The sequence below is a fragment of the Buteo buteo genome, chromosome Z, assembly GCF_964188355.1.
Source record: "Buteo buteo chromosome Z, bButBut1.hap1.1, whole genome shotgun sequence".
Classification (NCBI taxonomy): domain Eukaryota; kingdom Metazoa; phylum Chordata; class Aves; order Accipitriformes; family Accipitridae; genus Buteo; species Buteo buteo.
The window spans coordinates 86,751,186-86,774,789 of record NC_134204.1 but is presented as its reverse complement, the minus strand read 5'-3'; the positions used below and the strand labels follow the sequence as shown (position 1 = coordinate 86,774,789).

At 39.3% G+C, this 23,604-nt stretch overlaps 1 protein-coding gene across 1 annotated transcript in view; it reads left to right on the top strand.

Moving 5' to 3' along the window:
* The window catches only part of MCTP1 (multiple C2 and transmembrane domain containing 1), a 287,776-nt gene that overhangs the window by 219,898 nt on the left and 44,274 nt on the right, over window positions 1-23,604 (top strand). Inside the window, exon 16 of the mRNA XM_075020099.1 lies at window positions 13,315-13,434. Within this exon, the coding sequence (XP_074876200.1) occupies window positions 13,315-13,434 (120 nt within the window). The remainder of the gene's footprint in view (window positions 1-13,314; window positions 13,435-23,604) is intronic.

The window sequence follows — 23,604 nt, the reverse complement described above, 5'->3', positions numbered from 1 at the left end:
ATGACAGGTATCTTTCAGCTATGGTGATTTCCACCTCACCAGTATTTCAAAAAAAGGAACTGTGGAATCAGACACAAATATGTCTTTACTAGTTAAATTCCACTAAGGGTTTTCAAAGACCCAAGAAGAAGTTTCATGCTTTTAAGATGTGAAGAGAGACTATGAGAAGGGACTCTTGATAGTTTGTTCTATTTTGGACGAACTGTGCAGCTGTGAAACCCTTAATGAGGAAGACAGCTTTTGTGATTATCTCAGATCTCCGTAGAGACTTTTTCCAATAACTCAGATCCTGTTCTGGTTATACACCCAAATTCCTTCTTTCTGCCTGATATTTATTACAGGTTATTTCAGCAGTGCTGTCTGCAGTTAAGATCTGTCTGTAATCTCCTCAGTTGCCTTTGACTTTGTCAGTCTTCAAATTCTGGGGTTGAAATTTTTCATTGAGCTACTGTAGTACTGTAGTTTATTGTCTTCTGGTGTACAAAAGTTATGTGTTCACCTTAAAATATTTGCAACCATTTGGAGGATGTATTTCTATTTTTAAACTTACCAGGACTTCCTAAAAAGGAGTCAATTTCTGATGTCGGTGTTTTGCCCATTGTTTTCTGCCTGCACACCGACACATGTTGGCCAGCTCTTGAGAGCTGCCCTGCCTGTGTCTTGTGAGAGACATGTTAAATGTGTCCTTCTGGCTTCCATCTTCTTGTGTACACTCCTTTCCCCTGCTAGCAGCCTTGGTGCTCCATCCTGAAGCACTGAGGTCTGCAAATGGTCCTCCAGAGCCAGTGCCATGTCCAGAGATCGAGAGCTAGGAAATCCCCTGTGTTTTCTTTCTCCTCACCGGGCAAGAAAAAGGAATTGGGATCTTGATTTGAAACTAAGGCTTTTTTGGGAGGGAGGGAGGAAGGGAACAGAAAGGCATCCCATTGTAGAAAGGATGGGAATGAGGACAAGGGAGGGTTCTGCGGAGCATCATGACAATGTGGGAACAGAGGCAAGAACGGCAGAAAAAGAGGAGAGAGCATTTAGTGGGGTGAGAGCCAGCAGCGGACAGTGAGCCGGTTTCCTTCCCGCGGGAGTTAGATAAAGATGTAGGAAAAAAGGGAAAGATTTCCATCAGAGCTGGTCAGAGGTCTGGTGAGAGTGAGCGTAGAAGGGTAGAGGGGTCTATAACTGCCAGAATACACTTTCCTAGAGAACAGGTAGCTGAATTTGTGAGTCTTGCAAATAGCCTTGATGAGCATCAGCAAAACATTTAGCCCACTTCCAGATGCTGTTGTGAAGACAGTGGCCAAGCACTGCCATTATGCAGAGCCTTATCTCAAGTGGTAAACACTGAGCTGCAGCTCTGAAGAGCCAGGCCTGCTCACAAACCATCAGTCTCCGCGTGACAGGTCGGTGCCACAGCACCTCACAGCATTTTTAAAATCCCAGCTGAAACGGCCCCTGCCCTCCTCTCCCTGCTGTCACCAACAGCTTAGGTGGAAGTCAGGTACCGGGGGGTTAGAGAAGGAAGAGTGACATTGGAAGGAAGGTCTGCTCAAACCTCAAGTCTCCTTTCCTGTATATAATAAAAAAATGAGGTCAGTAATTATACCATACATACTTCAGCTGCTTCAACTATGAGAATCACAAGGTCAAGTCTCCATCTTGGGTTTTCAGGGTCATTATTATTTTGGCTTGCTAGCAATGCAGAAGTGAGCAGGGAGGTAAAGTTTTTCACAAGGGTGTAAATCAACAAAACATTAGTGATTTTTCTGTTTGGGTAAGAAAATATACTCCTTTCACCCTACGGACAAATTCTTGTTGTGTTTCAAAGACCCTTTACTACTATAACTATTGCATATAGTATAAGAACTACTATAAAATTGCAAAAAATCTTTTAGGATGGGAATTGGTAGGCAACTTAATAATGAGAGCTTCTGTAATACCACATTCAGCTGGTTTGGTTTCACTGGAAGATTCTGAGACTTGAATAGGCTGTTAAGGTATAGAAACCACATGTTTATAATTCCAAATCTTGAGTTCTGATCACTTAAATTTGTGAAATGTCTAATTCCAGAGTTTGGTCCTTTCAAGGATAATACTTCTCTCCCTGGTATGTGCAGCACATTTAAACACACACACAGGCACAAAATCTGTCCTTGTTTTGACACTGGTGCTCTCATTGCTACATTGTTTTGCAAAAAAGTTGAGAATGTAGCAATGGCTATTAAGAATGATGATACACTGTTCTGTAGATAGCAATAAAATGCTCTACATTCCCCCATTCACCTTTTAAGGATGTGCTTTGAAATGAGCATCTATAAAATGTACTGTTCTTCACTGGTTAGTAAACGTTATTGATGATGCTGCTGGCTCAATAAATGGTTTTTTAGAGCTGTGGAACATTTCTATGTTAAAGTGCGGCTAAACATGTTGGAGTGGCAGACGTCTAAATAAATGAAGTGTAATGTTGCTGAAACAATGAACTACTGAAAGGTGAGGTAGATTCTGTGAAACATCATATATTTGGAGTGCACAACTGCACTTCCTACAAGCTACTACAGCATGGAGAGAGATGATTGTAAAAAGGGAGACAGCTTGGGTTGCTGCATTTGCTGGCTGGAAAAAGTAACTATAAAAACAATAGGAAAGTTGCCAGGGCACACCTCTCTGTGCTAAATATGATTTAATGTAGTTTGTGGAAGTACAAATATAATTAAAATTATTACAGAGAAACAATTGGAAGGGCATGTTTGTTTTTTAATAGCCTGAAAATATACTTTTCCCTGTGGAAGCATTACCTCAACAAAAGCAGCAGGAAACAGCTTTCCACTTAGGATCATAAGAAAGAAAATCTTGTTTTGTTGAATTTGTTTGTCTTGACAAATTACATTATAGATTATAGATTAAAAATTTTATTTCTCAATGTATCTGGCAACAGTGAACCTTAAAAATCAGATTAAAAAAAATCAAAAATTTTTGTAGGCTGTTTAATTACTTGGTATGCTTTTTCTTTTGGATGGGTAGTGCTGTATCTAACTGACTGGTGTCCATAGAGCTTGCTGTTACTGCTGTGAATTTCTGAATGTTGGCCACCTTTACTTCTCTTTCAGCCTTCACCTCACTTCTGTTTTTTTCCAGCACCTTATATGAATGGTTTCTTAACTCTAGCCAGAATATACAGGTTTTTTCTGTACTTTCTTATCAAAAAGAATTCACTTTTGTTTTGCAAGTGTACCTTTGACCTTCATAGAGCACCACTGGTTTCTCTGAGATGTCAGTTTTGTGCTTGCCCTCGTTAAGTAAGGCAGTTAAGTGGGTATTTAGAGAAACTTTTCACAAGACTGAAAGTGCATCAGCCATCCTTAGGTGTGACTAGCATATTTCTTAACCAGGTTTCCAACTCCATGTCTTGTACAACTCCCAACAGTTGAGGATGATGCTCTTGCAGGAAATGCTGTATGAATCTGGTGCCACTCCTCAAACGCACCTGAAAGGAGCTTTGCAGACCAGAAAAGTTTAGCAAAGGCTTGAAGAAGTAAACTCAGCCAAAGACCGAGTGCTGATACGGTAGTAACTGTCTTAGTTTTGTTTTAAATTATTTTTATTTATCCACTCACGACTGATTCTACCAAATTGTAATGTGATTGTTAATAGCCATCCTTGCACTCCTTTGTGCTGTGTTTTACAATAAAAAGAGTCAAACTGAAAATGTACAGGTTACCTTATGTTTCATGAACTATATTCTAACTACTGTTGTATTTATCTCATTTAAATATTTTGAGTTTGTACTGTTTATGCTAAAAGAAGAAGTCACTGTTTTATTTATAGTGCCATTTTTTAACTTCTACGTAGAAGGATGTGAACATACTGTAGCTTTCTTGGGACCTACTGTAGTCTACTAGAGAAAACTGCCAGCTAGAAATGAACTTGGCGAGTTTTATTTTGCATTTTTTTTAAAGAAAGCATTGCAGAATATAATTATAGCTACCCTACCAGGGAACTAAAAATACTTGCTTGTCTCAGTGCCCTCAGCCCAGGGATGGTATTATATCTACAGAATTCAGGTTGTTCAAATACCTGGCGCTGCCTTGCTTTCCTATCTAAACTAGTATTCTCTGCTGACTTCTCATTTCTACAATCTACAATCTTCCCCTGCACAAGAAAGTTTAGAGGCTTGGTAAATACTGAAGAAAAATAGATACCTAGCATGCTAACATGTAGATATCTCTGGCATCTAAATAAATTTAAACAGATCACTCGGGGCAGAAGTGGGGAATACTACATGGTGCCCATAGGGAAAAAGTAAAACACTGTAAAGAAACAAGAAGTTGGTAATATCAGCCCTGGATTAATATTAGAGTTGCAAATAGAAACAGGCACACATTGCTAGAGATGCTACACATAACTCTGCAAGTTTTCAGAACTGAAGTTTGCGGGGAAAGTCTTGAGATCAGTGAAGGAGAAAATTAGAAAATTACAAGACAGACTGGGAGATGAAGTTACAAACAGTGGTAAGGTAGCTGAAATGTATTATTATTCATTAAAATTTATTTACAAAGAAGCACATTAAAAGGTAGAAAGACATTTTCTTACATTGTGTGAGCAATTTGCAGGTTAGGCCACAGGTACTTAAGGAAAGCTGGTCAGTGTAAGACAAACAAATCCTAGGCTTCTATTTATTTATTGTTTTAGTCATACCCAACCAATACTCCAGATTTCACAGAACAACAAAATTAAGCAGGTCATCAATCACAGGTATGAAAATCAGCTTGGAGAGCTTGCTAAGGTTGACTGATGGTCTTGAAAAGTTAAAATAGGCCAACATTAGACCAAGTTAGTTGATATCAAGTGATAGCTGATGGCAAGTGGCACCTCCTAAAATTGCTCCTAATATGTGAAAAAGATTTTAAAGAAAACACTAGGGAAATTTGAATGTTACATGTGTTAGTGGTCTAATGAATGGATGTTCTCATCATTTCGAAAAGCAGTGGCCCTGTCTCTTGATGATTCTTCTGTCATCATGTTCCTTGGTGCCTCTATGTCTTCTTCCCCTCCTCCCCAAAAAAACCCAAACCCCAAACCAAAACATATCACAATATTTTAAGAACAGAGAAAAAAACAAGAAGCAGAAAAGTTCCTTGATTCAACCTTAATTTCAGCTCTGAGTGAAGTGACAGACTCAGCAAGGGATTTCTATGTGTGAACAGTTGACATCTCTGGGACATCAGAAAAACCAGAGTGTTGATGCAGCTATCTCCAAGTAGTTGTGGAAACAAAATTATAGGATTTAGCCCTAAGTAGAAGTTTAAGCCAGAGTACCTTCAATATAACAAGGGCAGTACAGTTTCAGTCTGTGAAATGAGCCTTCAGAACAGCTTGTGGAAGTGTCTCTGCTCTTCTATGGAGGCCAATATTTCTGTTTGTTCCAGACATGTGGGTGGTTATCAAATCAAAAATCAGTATTTTTGCATTTTATCACTAGAAATCACAGTCTGCCCATATACCTTAAACCACATGATTTTAGTCTTCATTCATACAATTTAAGTTTTACTGCTCTCCCTTTCACTTCTGACAGACAGTTGGCAAAGTGTAGGTTTTCCTATAACCAAAGGATGGACTTACTTTTTCAATGACTAGGCTTCCTAATATGCTAATGGTCCATTTACTCTGATGGTGGTTATATGAGAATGAATAGTAAGGAGGGGTTGTTTAGCTTTTCTGTAGTACCAGTAAAGACAAGCACAGATTAAACATTTGTGAGGTTTAAATAGTTTGCATTCAGCTTTTTAAAGTAAGTAAGTAAGTGACTTACTTTTCTTTGGAAGAAGTAAGTCTGCAAGTCTTTTATTTTCCAGTATTTGGGTAATGGTGAATCTTTCTACCCTATTAAGCTTTTTGTAGTGTTTTCTTAAAATGCTGAATGATCTTCCTTCATCTGTAAAAATGGATGAAGGATAAGGGAGCAGATTAAGAAAAAATTAATCTGATACAGTATGGGATGTAAATGAAAACACAGCATTTGGAACAACTTCCATACGGTTGTCTGGGGAGTATAGCTGTTGTTTGGACTACAGTGGATGTACGGTGAAGCCATTATCAGTAAGCTAAAGAAGATACCTCAAATTTTTTCCCTATACCCAGCTTAATAGCTTTTGATAGGCAATGTAATTTTATGATCTTCAGGAATTTGGGAGGAACAGGAGGCAGGTTCAAAGCCTGTGAGCCCCTGCTCAGTATCTCAAGCTGTAAGAAAGGAAGGGGGCAATCCATTACACATAAATAGATGTAGTTTTCTAGCATGATCCATGTTGTGATTTTACACTTCTCACAAAGTCAACACTTTAGGTTTTTATTCTAAAGTGTCACATACATTTACACTTTCAACAGTCCCACCCTCATAGCAGTGCAGTTGTAACAGAGGAGAAATCTGCCAGATTACAAATTTTTGTGTAGAAGGAACATAAACATAGATTTGTGACATAGATCTGTGTGTGCAAAAAAAAGTAAATACTTAAGTGAAATGCACTTTTTAGATATTTCTTTTGTAGTATGACACTTCCAACAGAAATGGCATGTGTAGTTCTGTAACTGTTAGCCAATTTTTAAGGAATTTTAAAATTGGGAAGGATGGGATTGATTTCCAGGACAGGAAGAGGTATGTGCAAGGGGGAGGGACCCAGAGTGTATCTGTGTAAAAAAAACAGAGAAAGACTGGACACTGAATTACAAAATGGCTTGAATCTTACAGCTGGTGACTACTGCTCTCAGCAGAACTGTGCTAAAAAGAATAGGTCAAGGTAAGAGTTATATATTAAACCAAAGCAAAATCAATCTGGGGACAGGCATTAAAAGCACTTTTTTACTTGGAAAATAATTAATGTGTAGAACAGTCTTCTAGGTAATGTCACTGAAACAAAGACATGGGTCATTCAGTAAACAGTTGGGTATTGTTCAGAAAATGCAGTATTAAAATGGGGTAGAGGTTCGATGAACCTAATAGCCCCATTCTCAGACATGCTTTTGATCTAATATATCCTAGTTGGGCATTTGTTACTTGATGCCAGGTGTTATTGCTCATAGGGCAAACAGTATCAATTTCTCTTGGTTTGTCTCCATTTTAGCAGTCTGAGAGAACAAATCTGTGTTGGAAGTGCCCTAAGAATGGCAAGAGGCTGCGTGTATGGGAATGGCTTCAATGAACCATATTTTGCCTTTCTGATTTTAACCTGGATACTAACTATGCAGCTATAATAACGCAAATCAGCAACTCTTAAGGGAAAAAAAATGACCCAAGAGATTCCACATTTTGTAAATATTTACCAGGAGGAGGGTCATTTTTATTTCCACCTAAGTTTTGCTATGTGAAACTGGTTACAGGGATAGAAATTTTATATCCGTAATTCATGTGCTGTTTAAAATGGCACTTCATTCCTGCTCTGAAGTTCTTGGAATTGTCAGCATTCTCAAAGCAAAGTCATAGCATTTCTGGAAAATGATGTGAAACATCAGTTAAAAGTTGTAAGGAAAAAAAGAAACAAAACTTAAATGAAATTTTCAAGATTTTAACTAGAACGTATTATTGGTGCTGACAATCTTGTAGAGACTCGGGTAGCTTGCAATATGATGTGACTGGACAATAGTATCATCATGAAGATTGTTCAGATGAAATAACTATCCAGTTGTAGTTATGTTTCAAAAACAAGCTCGGTGGGTTGAAGCACATCAAGTGAGTCACATCTAATTATCAGACTTGTTTCTTTAATAACTAGTGGTACACCACACTTAGATGAAAGAATTGAGGTGAAGTAGGACCGTGGGTTTGTTGTACTGGTTATCAACATGGAAAAACCATGACTAGAAATGCCCTACCTGGTAAGAAAAGGATTATTTTTTTTTGCGGAGTGTTCTTCTAGATATGGGACCCAAGTGCTCTAACGAGAGCTACTACCGGTATTTAAATACAGAAAAAGCCTCATTGAGACTGGGTTTAAAATAACACTTTATCCAGTCCGTTAAGATCTGATTATTATTTACCATGGAAGCATCTCCATTTTCTTTTCCTATGTGAAATAAATAGAAAAAATGAGAGTAAAAATCTAAATCACAGTGAACGGGATTGTTCTAATTCCAGCAAAGAGAGAGAAGATGTAGGAAATTCTGTTAGTTTGTTTCTGAGTTCAAGGAAAATTTCTTACAGGATCAAAAATAATAATTATTCAGCATTTCTCAGACTACCAAGACCTCAGGCATTTAAAAAAGAGAACCAACACTAATCCAGGGTTGCACTGGAAATCTGTCAAAATAATGCAGGCGGGAATGACATGAATTTTTTTCTGTATTTTTTTTACACATTCCATGCTTTTGCTATTTTCAAGTTGACTTTTGCCTCTTTAAAGAAACGGAGTAACAGATAATGTGTTTTAGACTCAAATCTTTCAGACTGCACCTTCTCCTGGCACTCAGGTAATTGGAACTGAAATTGCAAGACTGCTGAAAAAAACTGTTGGAGGATGCTTTAGAATATGTTCAAAAGGCACATTTCTTCCAGACTTACCTGAATGAGGGCACTGCCTTTGAAATGGATTCCCATAAGTGTTTACATTAATACTAGTGCGTTTGAGATCTGATACGGCTAAAGGAAATACTTCCTTTTTAATTTTTTGTAATAGAAGTGTCATACACGATGAGAGGAGCTGTGATTGCCAGAGGTAACTGGCTAATTTTGTAATGGAAGAAGCTACTGACACTCCAAGGTACAACACAAAAAATACTTTCTAGTGTTTTGTAGTATAAACACCATGCAGGATTTTACTGGAGCCTTAAAACCTGCATACTTAGTAGACAGTCTGTACCACGCAGATATGCGGGTTATCCTTCATTCTTTCTAGTCTTCTGAAAATACATCCATGGGACAAAGCCTCAGGAAATACAATTGTCCTTTTAAGCTTAAAGGGTGAATGGGTGATCTCGTGATTAGAGCGCAGTGTTTGGAGCTGCAGATGGGGGCTCTGTTTGTGATTGTACCAAAACACCGCGCAGCCAACTTCTGCATTTCCAGGGTAATCAGGAGTTGGGTAATGCATATAATGCAAGGACATAGGTAATATGTAAATGAGGTGTAAGGATCTTCTTTGAAAATGATCAGAGAGAGCCACAACTTGAAGAGGAGGCTGCAGTAGGAGTGGCGTGCCCTATGTGACATGAGGGCGGTGGGAATGGCCATATCTCACCGTACCGCCCCAAAAATTACAGCTCACGAGTCTGGGTGCTGCCAATGCAAATCTCAAAGGCTCTCGTGTCAGCCTGGGGCTGTCAGGGTGGCTCATCCACGGAGACTTGCCCTTCTCCATCACCACCGGGAGAAGCCCAGGGAAGCCGAGACCCTGGTGTGCTGTCAAGCCCCCTTTACATTTTTGCCTTGATGTCAAGGTTGGTGTGAGGGTGCAGGTTCTGGAAAGTTCCCTGCGTGTCAGCCGGGAGCATCTTACACTCGCTCCTCTGGCTTTCACCGAACCCTGGCATTTCTGTGGAGTAAGTGGTTTCTAATTTTTGTCAGAAAGTTCTCAAACAGCAGTACGCTCCCTCATTGCGTGCTCTGCTCTCTCCCACACCTGAGGATGTGGGTTGGTGTCTCCTGCGTGGGGTGCTCCGCTTTTTTACGTGCTCTTGTCTGCTGGCAGTCAAAACAGAAGCAAATGGAAAAATAAAGGGAGCTGGGAAACACAAGGGTTAATGCTCTGAAGTCTGTGGGTGCAAACAGGGTTCTGTTAAAAATGAAATGAAATTGGGTGGAGGTAGATAAAAAGAAATCTGAAATAATTGTTCTGTAGAATATGGCCTTTCCACATAGGCAGAAATCTTTCTCTTCACTTCTGTCTGAAGAGAGAGTCAAATAGAGAATCTCATCTCTTAATTAGAAAGAAAAATACTCATCAAACACATCTCATCACTGGAAAGCTAATGATCCACAGCTGCTAGTCTGAAAGGGCAGGCTTTTTTTCTGAACAGTAGGAAGTGTTAATCATTTTGGATGAGATTTCTTTTTAAAATATACTGTAGTTTGCAAAAGAATAGGATATTCAATATTCTAACTTAAATTATTTTTTGAAGTGTTGTACACCAGGGATAGTGTCATGTGTCTCCCTGAATGATCATTTAATGCATGTGTCTCTCACTAAGAGTATCAACTGATGTGATGTTGTAAATGGCCAGTTCATGCCTGTGACTCTGAAAATCTTGATCTCATGGGGGAGAAGAAAAAAAGTCCTCCCTTATATTCTTCTGTGTAGGAAATGGCAGCTATATTAAACTGTAACCTTTGAGACTCCCACTCCTCCCTTAAAATAGTTGGCTTGTTTCAGTAGTGATGAGGATCCTTTTTTTAGACAGAGTTAGAGCCATTATTTCCTTGGAAGAGATCATACCAGATACAGTCCATGTTCCACCGGATGCTTTATAGGCATGGGCAAGTCCCAGAACTGCCCTTTTACAATTGTTCTTAGCTTTTCTGGATTTTTTTTTTTCCCCTATACTTGCTTAATGGATGGATATGTAGGTTTGCCTCCTGCATTCATGCATGAAGTGAAGGTTTCTACATACCACTTCCCTTCTTCCCTCTCCCCACAGCTATCAGGCCCTTTATGCCTAAGAACTGACGCCCTGGATTTTCTTGCTGTTCTGCACCAGATTTTAGGTTTGCTCATGTTTACTTAAAAGTTTTGTCTAATACTGGGAATCTGCTTGTTTTCTCCCACGTGCATTTCATGAGTGCATTTCTCTTCTGGGGAAGACAGTGAGGCTATTTCACTTGCAGTGCCATCACTGTGCTGGTCTCGCACAGCACACATCTCATTTGTGTTGCAAATATAGAGTCCCTGTTTTCCTAGTGCCTGGCTGAGACAGGTGCCTGAAAGGAGGAACTGGTTAAAATTCAGCCAGACTAGATGGAAATTAAGGTGGCAGGTCAGCAAAATCATCTACAGGAGATGACGGGTGTAATAGCCACATTTTTGAAAGGTATGTCCATACAAGTTGTAAAGAGATAATATCTTAATACAATATTTCACTGGCCTACGGAGTACAGTGCTGTAAGGAATTAATACTCTGGCACTTAGAAACTTCACGTGAGGAGTGTTTGGATGGGAACTCATTGATGTTCTGGAGAACTGGGTACCTAATGACCATGTTCCACAGTCTCTGGTCAGGTCCGTATCTCCTGACACTGTCTAGGTTGCTCTCCTCTTTTCTGCGGAGCTGGTGATTGTTTGGATATTACTTGATTTTCTTTCCATCTTTCTAACCAAAGTTCAGATGGAACTGTAAGAGAGACTGTATGCATTGCCATTTCTCAACAGGTGATCTCTAGTATTTGCTTTTCTGATATTTGGATGCTGTTCGCCAACTTGCAGAACTCCCTTCAGCGTGTATCCATTGACTCAGGGTGTTTCTGGGGTTAAAGGGTGCAAGGATTTTTAGCTTTTTCTTTTGAGATGCGAATTCTGTTGTAATTTGGTCTGTATCAAATTTACTGCATCAAATCCACATAGATCTTGCTCTCAGAAGGATAGTTAGGAACCTCATAGAACACTCAAATTCCGTGAGCTGTTGTTTGCTTCTTATTCATTACCATTTCTAACAGATTTCCTTTTAAACTAAACAACCTAAACCAGGCAGTTTTCTTTCAAATGAAACACTGTTAGAAGTGCCTATATCTTCTTATGTATGTCACACACACTTTTTCACTTCTTTCAGTATTTACCATGTTTGTCTTGCAGTCTCACAGGACTTCCATATACATAGCATTCAGTGATAGAAAGTAGGGGGTTGAGGTAAGTTAGCTGATCTTGAGAGAGCAGATTACTTAAAATACAGATTTTTTTTTCTTTTATGTGGGAGCTTGAATTTGGTAGGAGCATTTTGTTTTAACTGTAAACAAAAATCCAGCAGAAGAATATTAAAATCCCCATTTTTTACTTACTTGGCTTTATATACATCTTGGCGACTGATTTGGGAAAGTGATCCACTTTTTAGTTTGCCTAGGTATTGGCATTGCTTTAGATTTGCTAGTTCTGTGGCACACCACCTTCATTCATTTTAGTAGGTGGTAAAAACACAACTATTCAAAAGCTTAACTATTTGGATTAAAAAGGCTTAGCAAGATTTCTGGGTGTATATCCAGCTGTGGTACGTAGTGTGATTTGCTATAATACTTTCATTTTGGGTTTTTGTCATATTAGAAGAAAACAAACCCAAGTTACGTCTGGAGATGGCTAAAATAACGAGGGGTTTGTTCACAGGAAAAACTGGATGTAAAAATGGTTTTAGTTTGACCCCATCTAAGTCCAAATACTTTTAGTTTGTTCCTGCAAACCAATAATTTTGTACCAGCACCAGTAGGGAACAGGACCTAGCTGGATGTCTCTCTGCCAGGCAGCTACGGGCTCTAACAAATGCTGAGGACTTCCAGGCTTCCAAAAAGTCGTCTCTGTACTTCTCGATGGGTCTGAGGCTGAAGTCCGGTGTGTGAAGCTTGTCAGAGCTCCGTGGCAGAGAGCTGGCGGTGGGGATGGGTTTGGGGGATGGGGATGGGACACAATGCCCGTGTGGCCCCAGTGCTGGAGAGCAGCCCCAGTTATCGAGGCGCACATCGCTGGGAGATGGCACCTGGCCACAGTCCCACCAGCCTCCAGCCGTGGAATGCTCGAGGTGTTTTGAGCAAGCACTTCAACAAATCGAAGTTTTCGAAGGGGTGGACTTAGGTGGCTTCTCGGCATCCCTTTTAATCCCATTTTCTGTGATTCTGTGGTTGGCACTGTTTTACCATGCTTTCATTAAAATAGTTGTATGTTTTTGCCTATTAGTGTGATTTTTTGCTAGCTTTCTATGCAAAAGATTTTTTCAGATTTAGTTGTGATGTTTACTTCTTCTGCTTGTTTGTGTGACATTACTGACCAAGCTCATTCTTCTAAACAGCAGACTAATTTCTATTCACGGAAATAACTAACCTTTTTTTTCTAACATTGCGGTCTTAATTTTATACCATTTTGCATTATTTTGTCCACATAATCATTATTTTATGAGAGAACAATTAATATTACTCTCAGACTACACCGTTTTCCTTTTGCAAGAATTAAGGTGTGAAGGAATGAAAAGTGCAGCAGTTGTTTTGTGAAGGTAGGTGGGCAGTCAGCAAAGTGGTTAAACAACTTTCCTGCCTAAGGAGAGGTGGGTTTCTTTAGAATTGTTTTAATTTGTTGGTCTTAACTGTGCACAAGGGTTTAATGCAATGCTGATTTGAATCACTTTTTTTCCTGCTCTGTCTTCTAGCTTTTTCTTTTTGTGGTCTGGAACTTTGAGCTCTACATGATACCACTGGCTTTGTTGTTGCTGCTGGCATGGAACTACTTCTTGATCGTATCAGGGAAAGATAACAGGCAACATGATACGGTAAGTCTTCTCTACTTCAAGCGCATACATGTCCTTTTCTCTTTTTAACTAGATAAAATTTTGTAACTGAGTTTAAATATGACATCTTTTTGAAAATGTCTCGATTCACAACGCTCGATGGACAATTTTCCCACCTGCAATTTAATTTTTCTCCAGCTGTCCAATAAATGTGTCTGTTTTTGTTGAAAATGTCATGTAAAAATACAGTAGAACATGTACTATCCTCAGAATCTGGTTTGTGTGGGAGCAGAGATGAGAGGCTTGCTGGTCAGGAGAAGGCAAATTCTTTGAAAATGGTTTTGTGTGGCTAAGTCCTTATGTTGCTCTTTTTTTTCACTTATTGAAGTTAAAGGTTAAAATGATTCCAAATTGTTAACAGTTTCAGAACGTATTACATTTTATTGGATTTCACAGTTTATCATTAATATGTTGCCATTCATTGAGCTCAATATAAGCTTTTCTTATTCTCATCTAATGCCATCATTTAATTAAATGCATGTAGTTGGGATATGAAGTAGCAAATGTGTACTAATAACTGACATTTATTAATAATGAAAGCGTAGTTCAGATTTTCGGAAGTACATATCAAAAGTTGAAGCTGTATTCTATGCTGTGCAAATTTTCTAGTATCCAGGCAGCTTACGGATTTTGCATGTGTTTTATTGCTGAGCCTTATGAATTTGGTATTTGTATCTGTATTCGTATCCCAGAAGCAGTATGCTGTCTAGGACATTATGATCTGGATGGATAACTGGATGGGTGGAAAAAACACAAAACAGGTTAGATAATTGGTTTCAGAGGATAGTGGTTAATGGAGGTTGGTAAGAAGTGGAGTACCACAGTGCACAAGGACCTGTCCTGTTTAACATCTCTATCAGTGACCTGTAGGAGGTAACAGAGTGCACTCCTACCAAGTTTTTGGGTGACACCAGGCATGTGGGACCGGTTGATACCCTGGATCTGCCAGTCAAAGAGACCTAGGTAGGCTGGAGAAATGAGCCAATAGGAACCTCTTGAAATGCAAGAAGGAAAAACGTGAAGTCTTGCTCTAGGGCACAAATAACCCCTTGCAATGATGCAGGCTAGGATTGATTGGGAAGCAGCTGTCTGAACTGGGCCTGGGCATCTTGGAAGACATTCAGTGGAGGGCTACCAAGATGGTGAGGGGCCTTGAGCACTTGCCCTGTGAGGAGAAGCTGAGGGAAGTGGGCTTGAAAGAGCCTGGAGAAAAGAAGGCTTCAGGTGACCTGAAGAGCAGCCCTCCACTACCTATAAGGAGGTTATCGAGAAGATGGAGCTAGACTCTTCACAGTGATGTGTGGTGGAAGAGGCAACAGGCATAATTTGAAACAAACGAGATTCAGACTGGAGAACCTTTTTTGCCATGAGAATTGTTAAGCAGTGGAAGAGGTTGCCCAGGCAAGTTGTGCAGTTGCTGCCAGAAGTTTTCAGGACCGGACTGGATAAAGCTCTGAGCAACCTGATCTGACCTCATGGCTGACCCTGCTTTCAGCAGGAGGTTGGAGTGCCTTTCCAGCCTGAATGATGCCATGACCCTAATGTCTAGCAACTGCAATTATTAATGACCAGAGGAACTGATACAGCCCTGATCCGGGCACTGGTATTACCTGCCTACATCACTAAGACTGTTATGCTTCCAAGGGTCATCTAAAATTAAGGGTGGGGATGATAGAGGTATTCCCTAATCCCAGAGGTTGTTACATTTATGGAAAAAAGCCTAAGATCAAGATTTAAAAGATGCATTACTTAAATAACAGCCCTTAGTCTCCTGCTGCCTGAAATGCTTAAAGCTTCTCAACCTGAAGATTTTATGAGTAACTGAAATCCCTTGTGAAAGGAGAGATTTCACTTTTGAGCTGCAATACACTTCATTTCTCTCTGAAATACCACCTGCCTGTGAAGATTAATTGGGTCATGTAACTTTTCTAACAAAATAATGAAGCTATTGATGGGCTCTCTGTTGAGGACACCAAATGCTGCTTTAAAAATGTTCCTCTTTGTGAGATTGCTTCAGACCAAGCTATACAGCTTATATCAACCAATCATGTTAGTCCCAAGTATTTGATATCTGTGCTGTTAATTACTATTTTTTGCTTAGGTTTATCACAAGTAAGTCGGAACCACGTTTTTAATGATTTGAGCTTGGTTATCATCATGGTGAGCATCTGTCTTCTGTGAAGTGATCTTCAGACTTATTGGATGCCTTTCTAATTAACTCACAAATCTTCAGTAATATCACAAGTCCTTAGCTCAGGTCATTAGCACAGTATCATTAGATTAGGAGTCATTTAAATATTTCTGTTTTCCTATGCAGAGTGTAAATATTAACTAAATTAATTAGACAATGTTTCCTAGTGGCTAGAGAACACTTCAAGATTCACATGATCTGGCTTCTGTTCCCAGGTCTCCAGAGATTTCTTGCGTGCCTCAGTGAAATCAGTGACAACTTACCTTAGGAATATCGTGTGTCTTCAGAAGATACTTTGAAATCCTCAAGCTGATGATAAGACAAAAAGATAAATATATTAGTTAACTTTGCTTAATTAACACTAGACAAGCATAGTTAAAAATTGTATGCACTTTAGGCTTGTTTCATGTCTATGGAAAATACTTAAATTTGGGACCTTCAAAAGTAGCTCAGAACAGTTAGTTTCCATTGTAATATCCCTACAAGAAAACAATTATCAATTTTATCAACAATTCAGGTGTTAGGGACTGTAGTGTTCTGCAGGTCAATGAAATAGTGATCCCTGAGTTTCTCTCTGGATATGGTAGATGGACCAGCCTTAACTCATCCTTGTTTGACTCTCTATAGACAAGGTATCATTTGATGTGTCTGCTTGGGCATCAGTTTCCCTGAAGTAGTTTGGAACTTATTTTCTTGTGGACTAATTCACCTGCCAAGTGGTCTGGGTTACTCCATCATAGTATGAGCCCACGCTGCTCGTTTGAATGTGCATGTGATTATTTTGCCATTTACTCTGACTCCTAATAAGTTATACGTGCAAGTCCCATCTTGAATTAAAAGTGCAATGAGGTTGGGGCAAGGGGGGGACCCGAGTGTATTTACTAATAGGAGATAAGTCTATTGGAAAGTCGGACAAAGAGGTGAAGCAGCATATTAGGCATTACTGCTTTCATGGACTCGGCTGGACTCTCTTTGTAGGACTGATTGTCACTGTGGCTTTAGTCAAACACTGGCACAAGCTTAAAAGAGAAGCATTGGATTCCCTATCTTTTATACATTTAGATCAAGATTAGATGTATTTCTGGAAGATACGCTTTCATCAAATACAAACTCTTGCATTAAATGTTGGTGTAAGCGGATGTAAATAGATGTCGACTTCGTGGACGGTTCTCTAAATGAATCTGTGAGAATTCAGAACTGATCTAAAATGGATGGACTTCTGGAATTTAGTCATGTAGCAGGTATAAAAAATCACAGAATAAATATTTCCTTCCAGTATTAAGCAAGGAAAAATATCAGTAAAATGGCATTCTTAATGCCTTCCTCTGAATTTTGCAGTAATATTTTTGCCTGAAGCTTACCTAGCTGCTTTCTCCAAGGATCCTTGCATTTCCTTATACTTGTACTCCTAAATATCTGACCTCCCAGAATAATTTATTTTTAGCGCAACTGCCGTTCTCGTCTTAAACCATCACCACCTAAAGACACAAGACTAGAACTGAGTGGACCTTACTGCTTTTTTTTTTTTTCCTCTGCCTTTTTTCCATCATCTTGTTCACATCCTCTGAGGGAGAGGAGAGGTATCAGCTGCTGCCACTTTTCTGTCCCCGCTGCTCCCTGTCACCTGTGTATGGCAGGCACAGGGTAGCAGAGCACGGCACGGTGACAGTCCGCTCGGGATACTCAGGGAGAACAAGGACAGAGGGAGAGCAAAGGACTGGCTTATTTCAGCAGCCTTGACTCTCTGGGAACCCCAAATCACATCTTACAATAGATGGACGAACAGAAAAGTTCATCCCACCCAGCTGTAATTGAAAGACTTCTAGATATATCCAAACTAACAGAAAGTATGCTGAGGTTTAAAGCTTCTTTTCAGTCTTTTTTAAGAAACTACTTAATATTTTGATATTTTCAAATGTGTTGTACAAAAAAACCTCACCTTTATAGCTTGGAGAAAACAGCAGCACTGCTGTCTGGTGTCTTTTTTTCAGTTCTATTTCTAAGCAAAAGTCACAGTTATTAGAGCTGCATGAAGTTAGTGGAAAAAAAGGTCTTTCTTTTTTCCCTGCTTTTCTACTTCAGGCTGTGTTCTGACTGCCTGCTGGAGCTGCCTAACTTAAGAAACGGTCAGATAATCCCTCAAAGTGATTAAAAATGTTCCCACTCTCCAGCTGCTCTTGTACCCTTCCCTGAGATGAAACAGTTATTGTGTGGTTGGGTTGTCGTATTGCAAATGAAAAAAACTGGTTTGCATAGTTATCAATTTTTTTTTTTTCCCCTGTGTATGCAAACCTGACTACCACAATTAGGACAAACTGTGACTCTCAGCTGTTGGGCCATAACACTTAAGTGCTGTAACAGGCACATTGCATCTCCTCTGGTGACACTGCAAGTTCTTGTTCTTCCTGGAGTAAGCAGCAGGCAGGGAGCCCAGGTTGTCTTCTCCTTGATCCTGCCATTGAGGAGGAAGGGCTGGAGGAGGAGTGGACAGATCTGGCAGGTCAACAACCAGTCGCACAGCTGTTATTGACAACACGCACTTGTTTTTTACAACTATGGGATCCTCTTTGAGGATTGAGGACTGCTAGGAAGAGGCAAGATCCACCTCACTAAGTGGGGCAAATTCTTCTTTCCCAGGAGGCTGGACAACCTGATGAGGAGAGCATTAAACTAGAAGTGATGGGGGAGGGAGGTGGTGAAGACCCACAATCAAGTGAGGAAGTGGTGGTCTGAGTTGGGAAGCAAGGGGTGCAGGGTGAAGTGGGCAGGAGAGACCTCAAAACCAACCAAGCAGGGCAGAGGGGGCCCACCCCAGGTGTACGCACACAGATAAGGAAATGCCACCCTGGAAGAGGCTCTCAAATCCTTTCTGAGAACCCAGCATGCCAGGGGGTTTTTCCCTGCAGTGCCTGTACATCAGCGTGCACAGCACAGGAACCAGTAGGAGTTAAGAGGTCCACGTGGAGCTACATGCATACGTGATCACGGGGACACGGTGGGATTGCTCTCATGACCATCATGCCATGGATGTATACTGGCTCTTTAGTCAGGACAAGACGGGAAGGTGAGGAAGGGGAGTTTCACTTCAAAGAGAAGATGGTGAAGGGATCAAAGCATCTGGCATACGAGGAGAGGCTGAGCAAGCTGGGACTGCTCTGCGTGGAGAAGATGAGGCTCAGGGGGGATCCTGATGATGTCTATAAATACCTGAAGAAAGGGGAAGAAGAGAGAGACAGGCACTTCTCAGTGGTGTCCAGTGACAGGACAGTATCAACGGGTACAACCAAAATACACGAAATTCCATCTGAGTGTGGTCACTACCTAGGACCAGGCTGTGCAGAGAAGTTGTGGTCACTTCCAGTGACCAGTATATCCATGGAGATACTCAAGACCTTACTGGACATGGTCCTGGGCAACCTGCTCAGAGGTGACCTGTTTTGAGTAGGGGGGTTGGACTTGATATCTCTGCTTGAGTAGGGGAGTTGATCTCAAGATGTCCCTGCCAACCTCTGCCACTCTGTGATTCTCTGACTGAAGATACTAATCTTTCTCTCCTTTTGGTCTATTATTTGTTAGGGTTTTTTTCCAAGCAATTTAAAATTTAATAGAAGAACAATGCACATGCCTGGAGTTACCTATGAATGTTCTTCTGCCATATATACCCCTATGGAGAAGAGGTTTAATCACTTCAGTTCACATCCTGCATTTATAGTTAATACTTAGAGCCTTTAAGGAAATATTAAATAGCTAATTTCCTCTTGAAGTTTCAAGTTGCACATGTCATTGCATAGAAAATGATGGTGAGCAGCTGGGAGTTAATGTGCCATACACAAATTCTTATGAATCTGTAGAATAGAGTATACACACATATTATTAATCTTGTAAGAGTGATATAAAACGGCACAATACATCTTTTAATTTCACTGGAGATTTTTTGTGAAATAGGCTTTGATGACTTACGTTTCTAGAATATATGTTTCTATTAAAAGGTAGACCTGGACACATTTAGGATGAAATTTTGAGAATAGAACAAAAATAACTTTTGTTAAAGACAATCTTTCATTTTGAGATTTTAACCAGTTTCTGTGGGTACTTTTTATATAGTCCTCCAATATGATATGTATAGTCAGATTTATTATTTATCTTTATGTGTCTTCTGGACATTGCCACATGAAGAAAAACAAAACGGGGAATGGGAAGAAAGATGCTTACAAATATATCCATCTCACTGGATTCTTTCTTTCCTCAAGAAAGGGTGGTAAGCATTGACCTTGAGCTGGTTGTGCAGGCCCAGCTCAGTTGCAGCTAGAAGAGCTTTTCTGGCTAGAGTCCGATCACTTTCTTCTGGGGGCAAAGCAACAGGGTCTGTGAGAGCTTTTGGTGAATTTGTTGCTGCTCCTGTTTGGGACAGAGAGTGCCACCTTGCTGTATATTCAATACAGAAACCAACCCCACCAGAAAAGTGCTTGACTTTAACGACCTGTTTTCCTGCAAATTGAAAACTGACTTACCGAGCAAATAAACAAGGTAGTAAGATGATTTTTCTGTGTTTCTTCTCATTATGGTCTTAAAGCATGGAAGCATGAGTCCATAAAGTTCTTAGTTTGAAAATGTTTCAAAGGGTTTCATCTTCAGATGAATACAGGACAAACACCATGTGTTTCACATCCACTGCCTGGGCAGTACTGAGGGGTTTTGTGCTTGAAGTCCAGAAGTCTTCTTCTGCCAGGGACTCAGCAGTGATTTCTAGCTGAGGACTGAATTCTTGGCAAAATTAACTGAATTTATGGCAAAACTAAATATAATTGTCCCTCTATTGTAGCTAGACAGCATCTGGAATATGTGGTTTGTAGAAAATGATAGAAAAGGGCGTTGTCAGGTTGGCAATTACATCTTGACTTCGTTTTGACTGTACTTTCCTGAGAAGTTTTGTCTCCGGTGTGATAGCAACAGCAGCAGCCAGGAAATCCCCAAAGCATGAGAGCTGGTGGGAGAATACAGAGTTAGGCGTAGAACAATATGTGTGTAAAACTAGTCTGATTCATGACACTTCTAAAAGTAAGGAAAATACGGTTGGTTTTGCAGAATGATTTTCAACATCATGCAGAAAGGATTTTACGTTCTGTTTGCTAACCACTAACTAGAGCTACGTTCTCTGCGATCAGCACATCACTCCGAATGGTGCAGGAAGGTCCATGAGCTCTTAAAACGTGCAGCCTGCCTTCCTTTTGCCAAATTAATCAGCACCGCAAACTTGCTCTGCATTTGTTACCATCTATAAAATAAGTTGGAAAGGCTTTTGCAAACAGGTCATCGTCCGCCTGTGTGTTCAGGGTGGGTGCTATCAGAGCACAAAGACCACCAGCAACATGTGCCTGAATATTAAGTAGTCTGCTGAGAACCACTGCTGTCTCCATGCAGCTGTTTGTTCTTTCTATATGATCCATATAGTCAGGGAGGAAAAACAGACTATAGTGGCCTGCTATGGGACAGGGGGTTTTTTAATAAATCAGAAAAGAAACATCAAAATGTCAGCTTAATCAAGCATTTAAATTTTATTAATCAAGTCTAATTTTTATGACTGCAAATAATCGCTGAAGCTGGACAAATTTGCTCTAGATTGCATCAGAAACATAATTTTAATATTTAATGGCCTGCTGAATTTAAATGGAGAATTATCTTTATGAAACATGCTCTTCATAATTTGCCATTAAATGAGAAATGAACAAATCAACATAAATCTTACATAAAGGTTATTTAACTAAATGTTGGTACTATAAATATTTTAAATGCATTATGCACTAATTTAACAGTCACACAGTACACTATATAAAGATATAAGTTGGGCAGAAAGCGTTTCTCTCCTGCAGCATAATAGAATAAAATACTGCAAGTGGCTATCTAGGCTACAGTTAAAAGAGATGGTCTGCGCTGCAATTATAATCCCTGCGTCAGAGGTTTACATACAGTATCAGAGTATGGAGTAACCCCTTACTAAAACTTTATGTGGCTGTTCTCATCCCGATAGCAGTAACAAAAACCAAATGCACTACAGAATTGGAATATTTTGGCTGCTTTTTGTCACCTGAAGACAAAGCACCAAAACCAAACCCCACCCTAGATATCTCCAGCATTTTAAAAAAATGGATTTATTTCTATCATAAACCAATTGATTTTTTAATTTTGCCACATTTTTTCAAATATAGTCTTCCAATATTGTGGGCACCTAAAATAAAATTGAAGTTCACTGCACATAGAGGCATTTTTTCTATGAGACTGTTTTAATGATTTTTTTTTGCATTTGCATCAAGATTTACATGGCAACAAGATTCATTTGACAGCTTGTAGTGGCTATTATAAATAATCAATATTATATAACCTAACATCAGTTTAGTTTCTAGTAAAAATTCCCATAGTCATATGAGATTTTTATTCATGTTTGGTTTGGTTTTCTTTTACTTTAGCACATTTTAATTTAGCCTAGACTTTAAGAACTCTGGGACTGTACTGCAGTTTTAATGTATTTACCGAAATGTATCAACACCTGGAAAAAAAAAAACCCTGAAATTACAATGATATGTGTATTACATACATTGCCACTTAAAATACATAACACAGCTTTCTTCTACCAAGGAACTTGTCAGCTCCAGATTTGAATGTAATCGACTGTCACACCCACAAGCTTAAAATTATTTGGATAAATGCTGGTTTATAAGAGAAGCATATCTGGTCCCACTAGAATCTGAAAACTATTTGACTAGAAGTAATAATAACAGTGAAAACCAATATCGAGCCATTGTGTTCTTAATAAGATAGTTTATCATGAGATTTTGCCCAAGAATTCCAGCTCACAAAATTTTGTGAGGGTGTTGATTTTAATAGTCCTGCACAGTAAACTTGCCATTGATATTTAGCCAAGAAAAGAATGTTTTTTTTCATTCTGCTAAACTAAAAATGAACCATTCTAAGAGGCATCTGACATTCAAAGTGTACAGTACATGTTGAAGCCTTTAGATGGAGACATACTTCAAATAAACACCTAATATTCAGTTCACAGTGCATTGTGTAAATACAAGAAAGAGCTAAAATAAATGAGAACCAAGTATTGAAAGAAATATAGAGAAAAAGGCCTACTACTTGTGCCATTTTTCTGTTAAAAATTACTTTGTCTTAACTACATTGGCAACTGAATATTGAGGGCATATAAAGCTGACAACAGGGAAAAGGTTGCATGTTCTTGTATAATAAACTGTATTTACTGCCCATGCATGTTGCCAAGAAATTTATTATACTGTAAATAAAAATTCTGTTGTTGACATTACAGAACTACATGTAATCAGTAGCATGCATCAAAAGGCATCTGATAGCCATATTAAAGTCTCATTTCCTATTAAGAATCAGACTAAATTACAACATGAGCACTTCCCAGAATAAGCTAAGAAAATGCGTTCTCTAGGAAGAAATAATTGTATTTGAGTGTCTCTGTAAAAATCAGGAAGTATTTTAGGAGTGAAGTACTAATGCTTTTCTTTTTAGTCTGCTGTATTCTGTACTGCAATATATTCAACCTTACTGGCAAGCTTATCACACTAATTATTATTACATCTAGTGGTTCAGTTATCTTGATGATTACTGCAGATGAAATACCCCAAGGTCAAAACGTTAATAGTATAAATCAGGATCAGTTGTATTCCAGATATACTGAACTATTAAATCAGAATCTGTTAATCTGATTTTTATTTTCCTTATAAATGTGGTATAAAAAAGGTGGACATTTCAATTAAGCTGTATCTCCTTTAAAGTTTCTCCTCGACAACTCCATGAAAGAAGCAGGCGTCATGTTGTGAAAATGAGCACAAAACTGCTGCTGTAGCGGGCTTGTTGGCAATGAATGTCTTTGCTACAACTTGAAGTACCTGGAAATGACCTGAAAGAGCCCACGTGGTTTTATGCATCCTTCT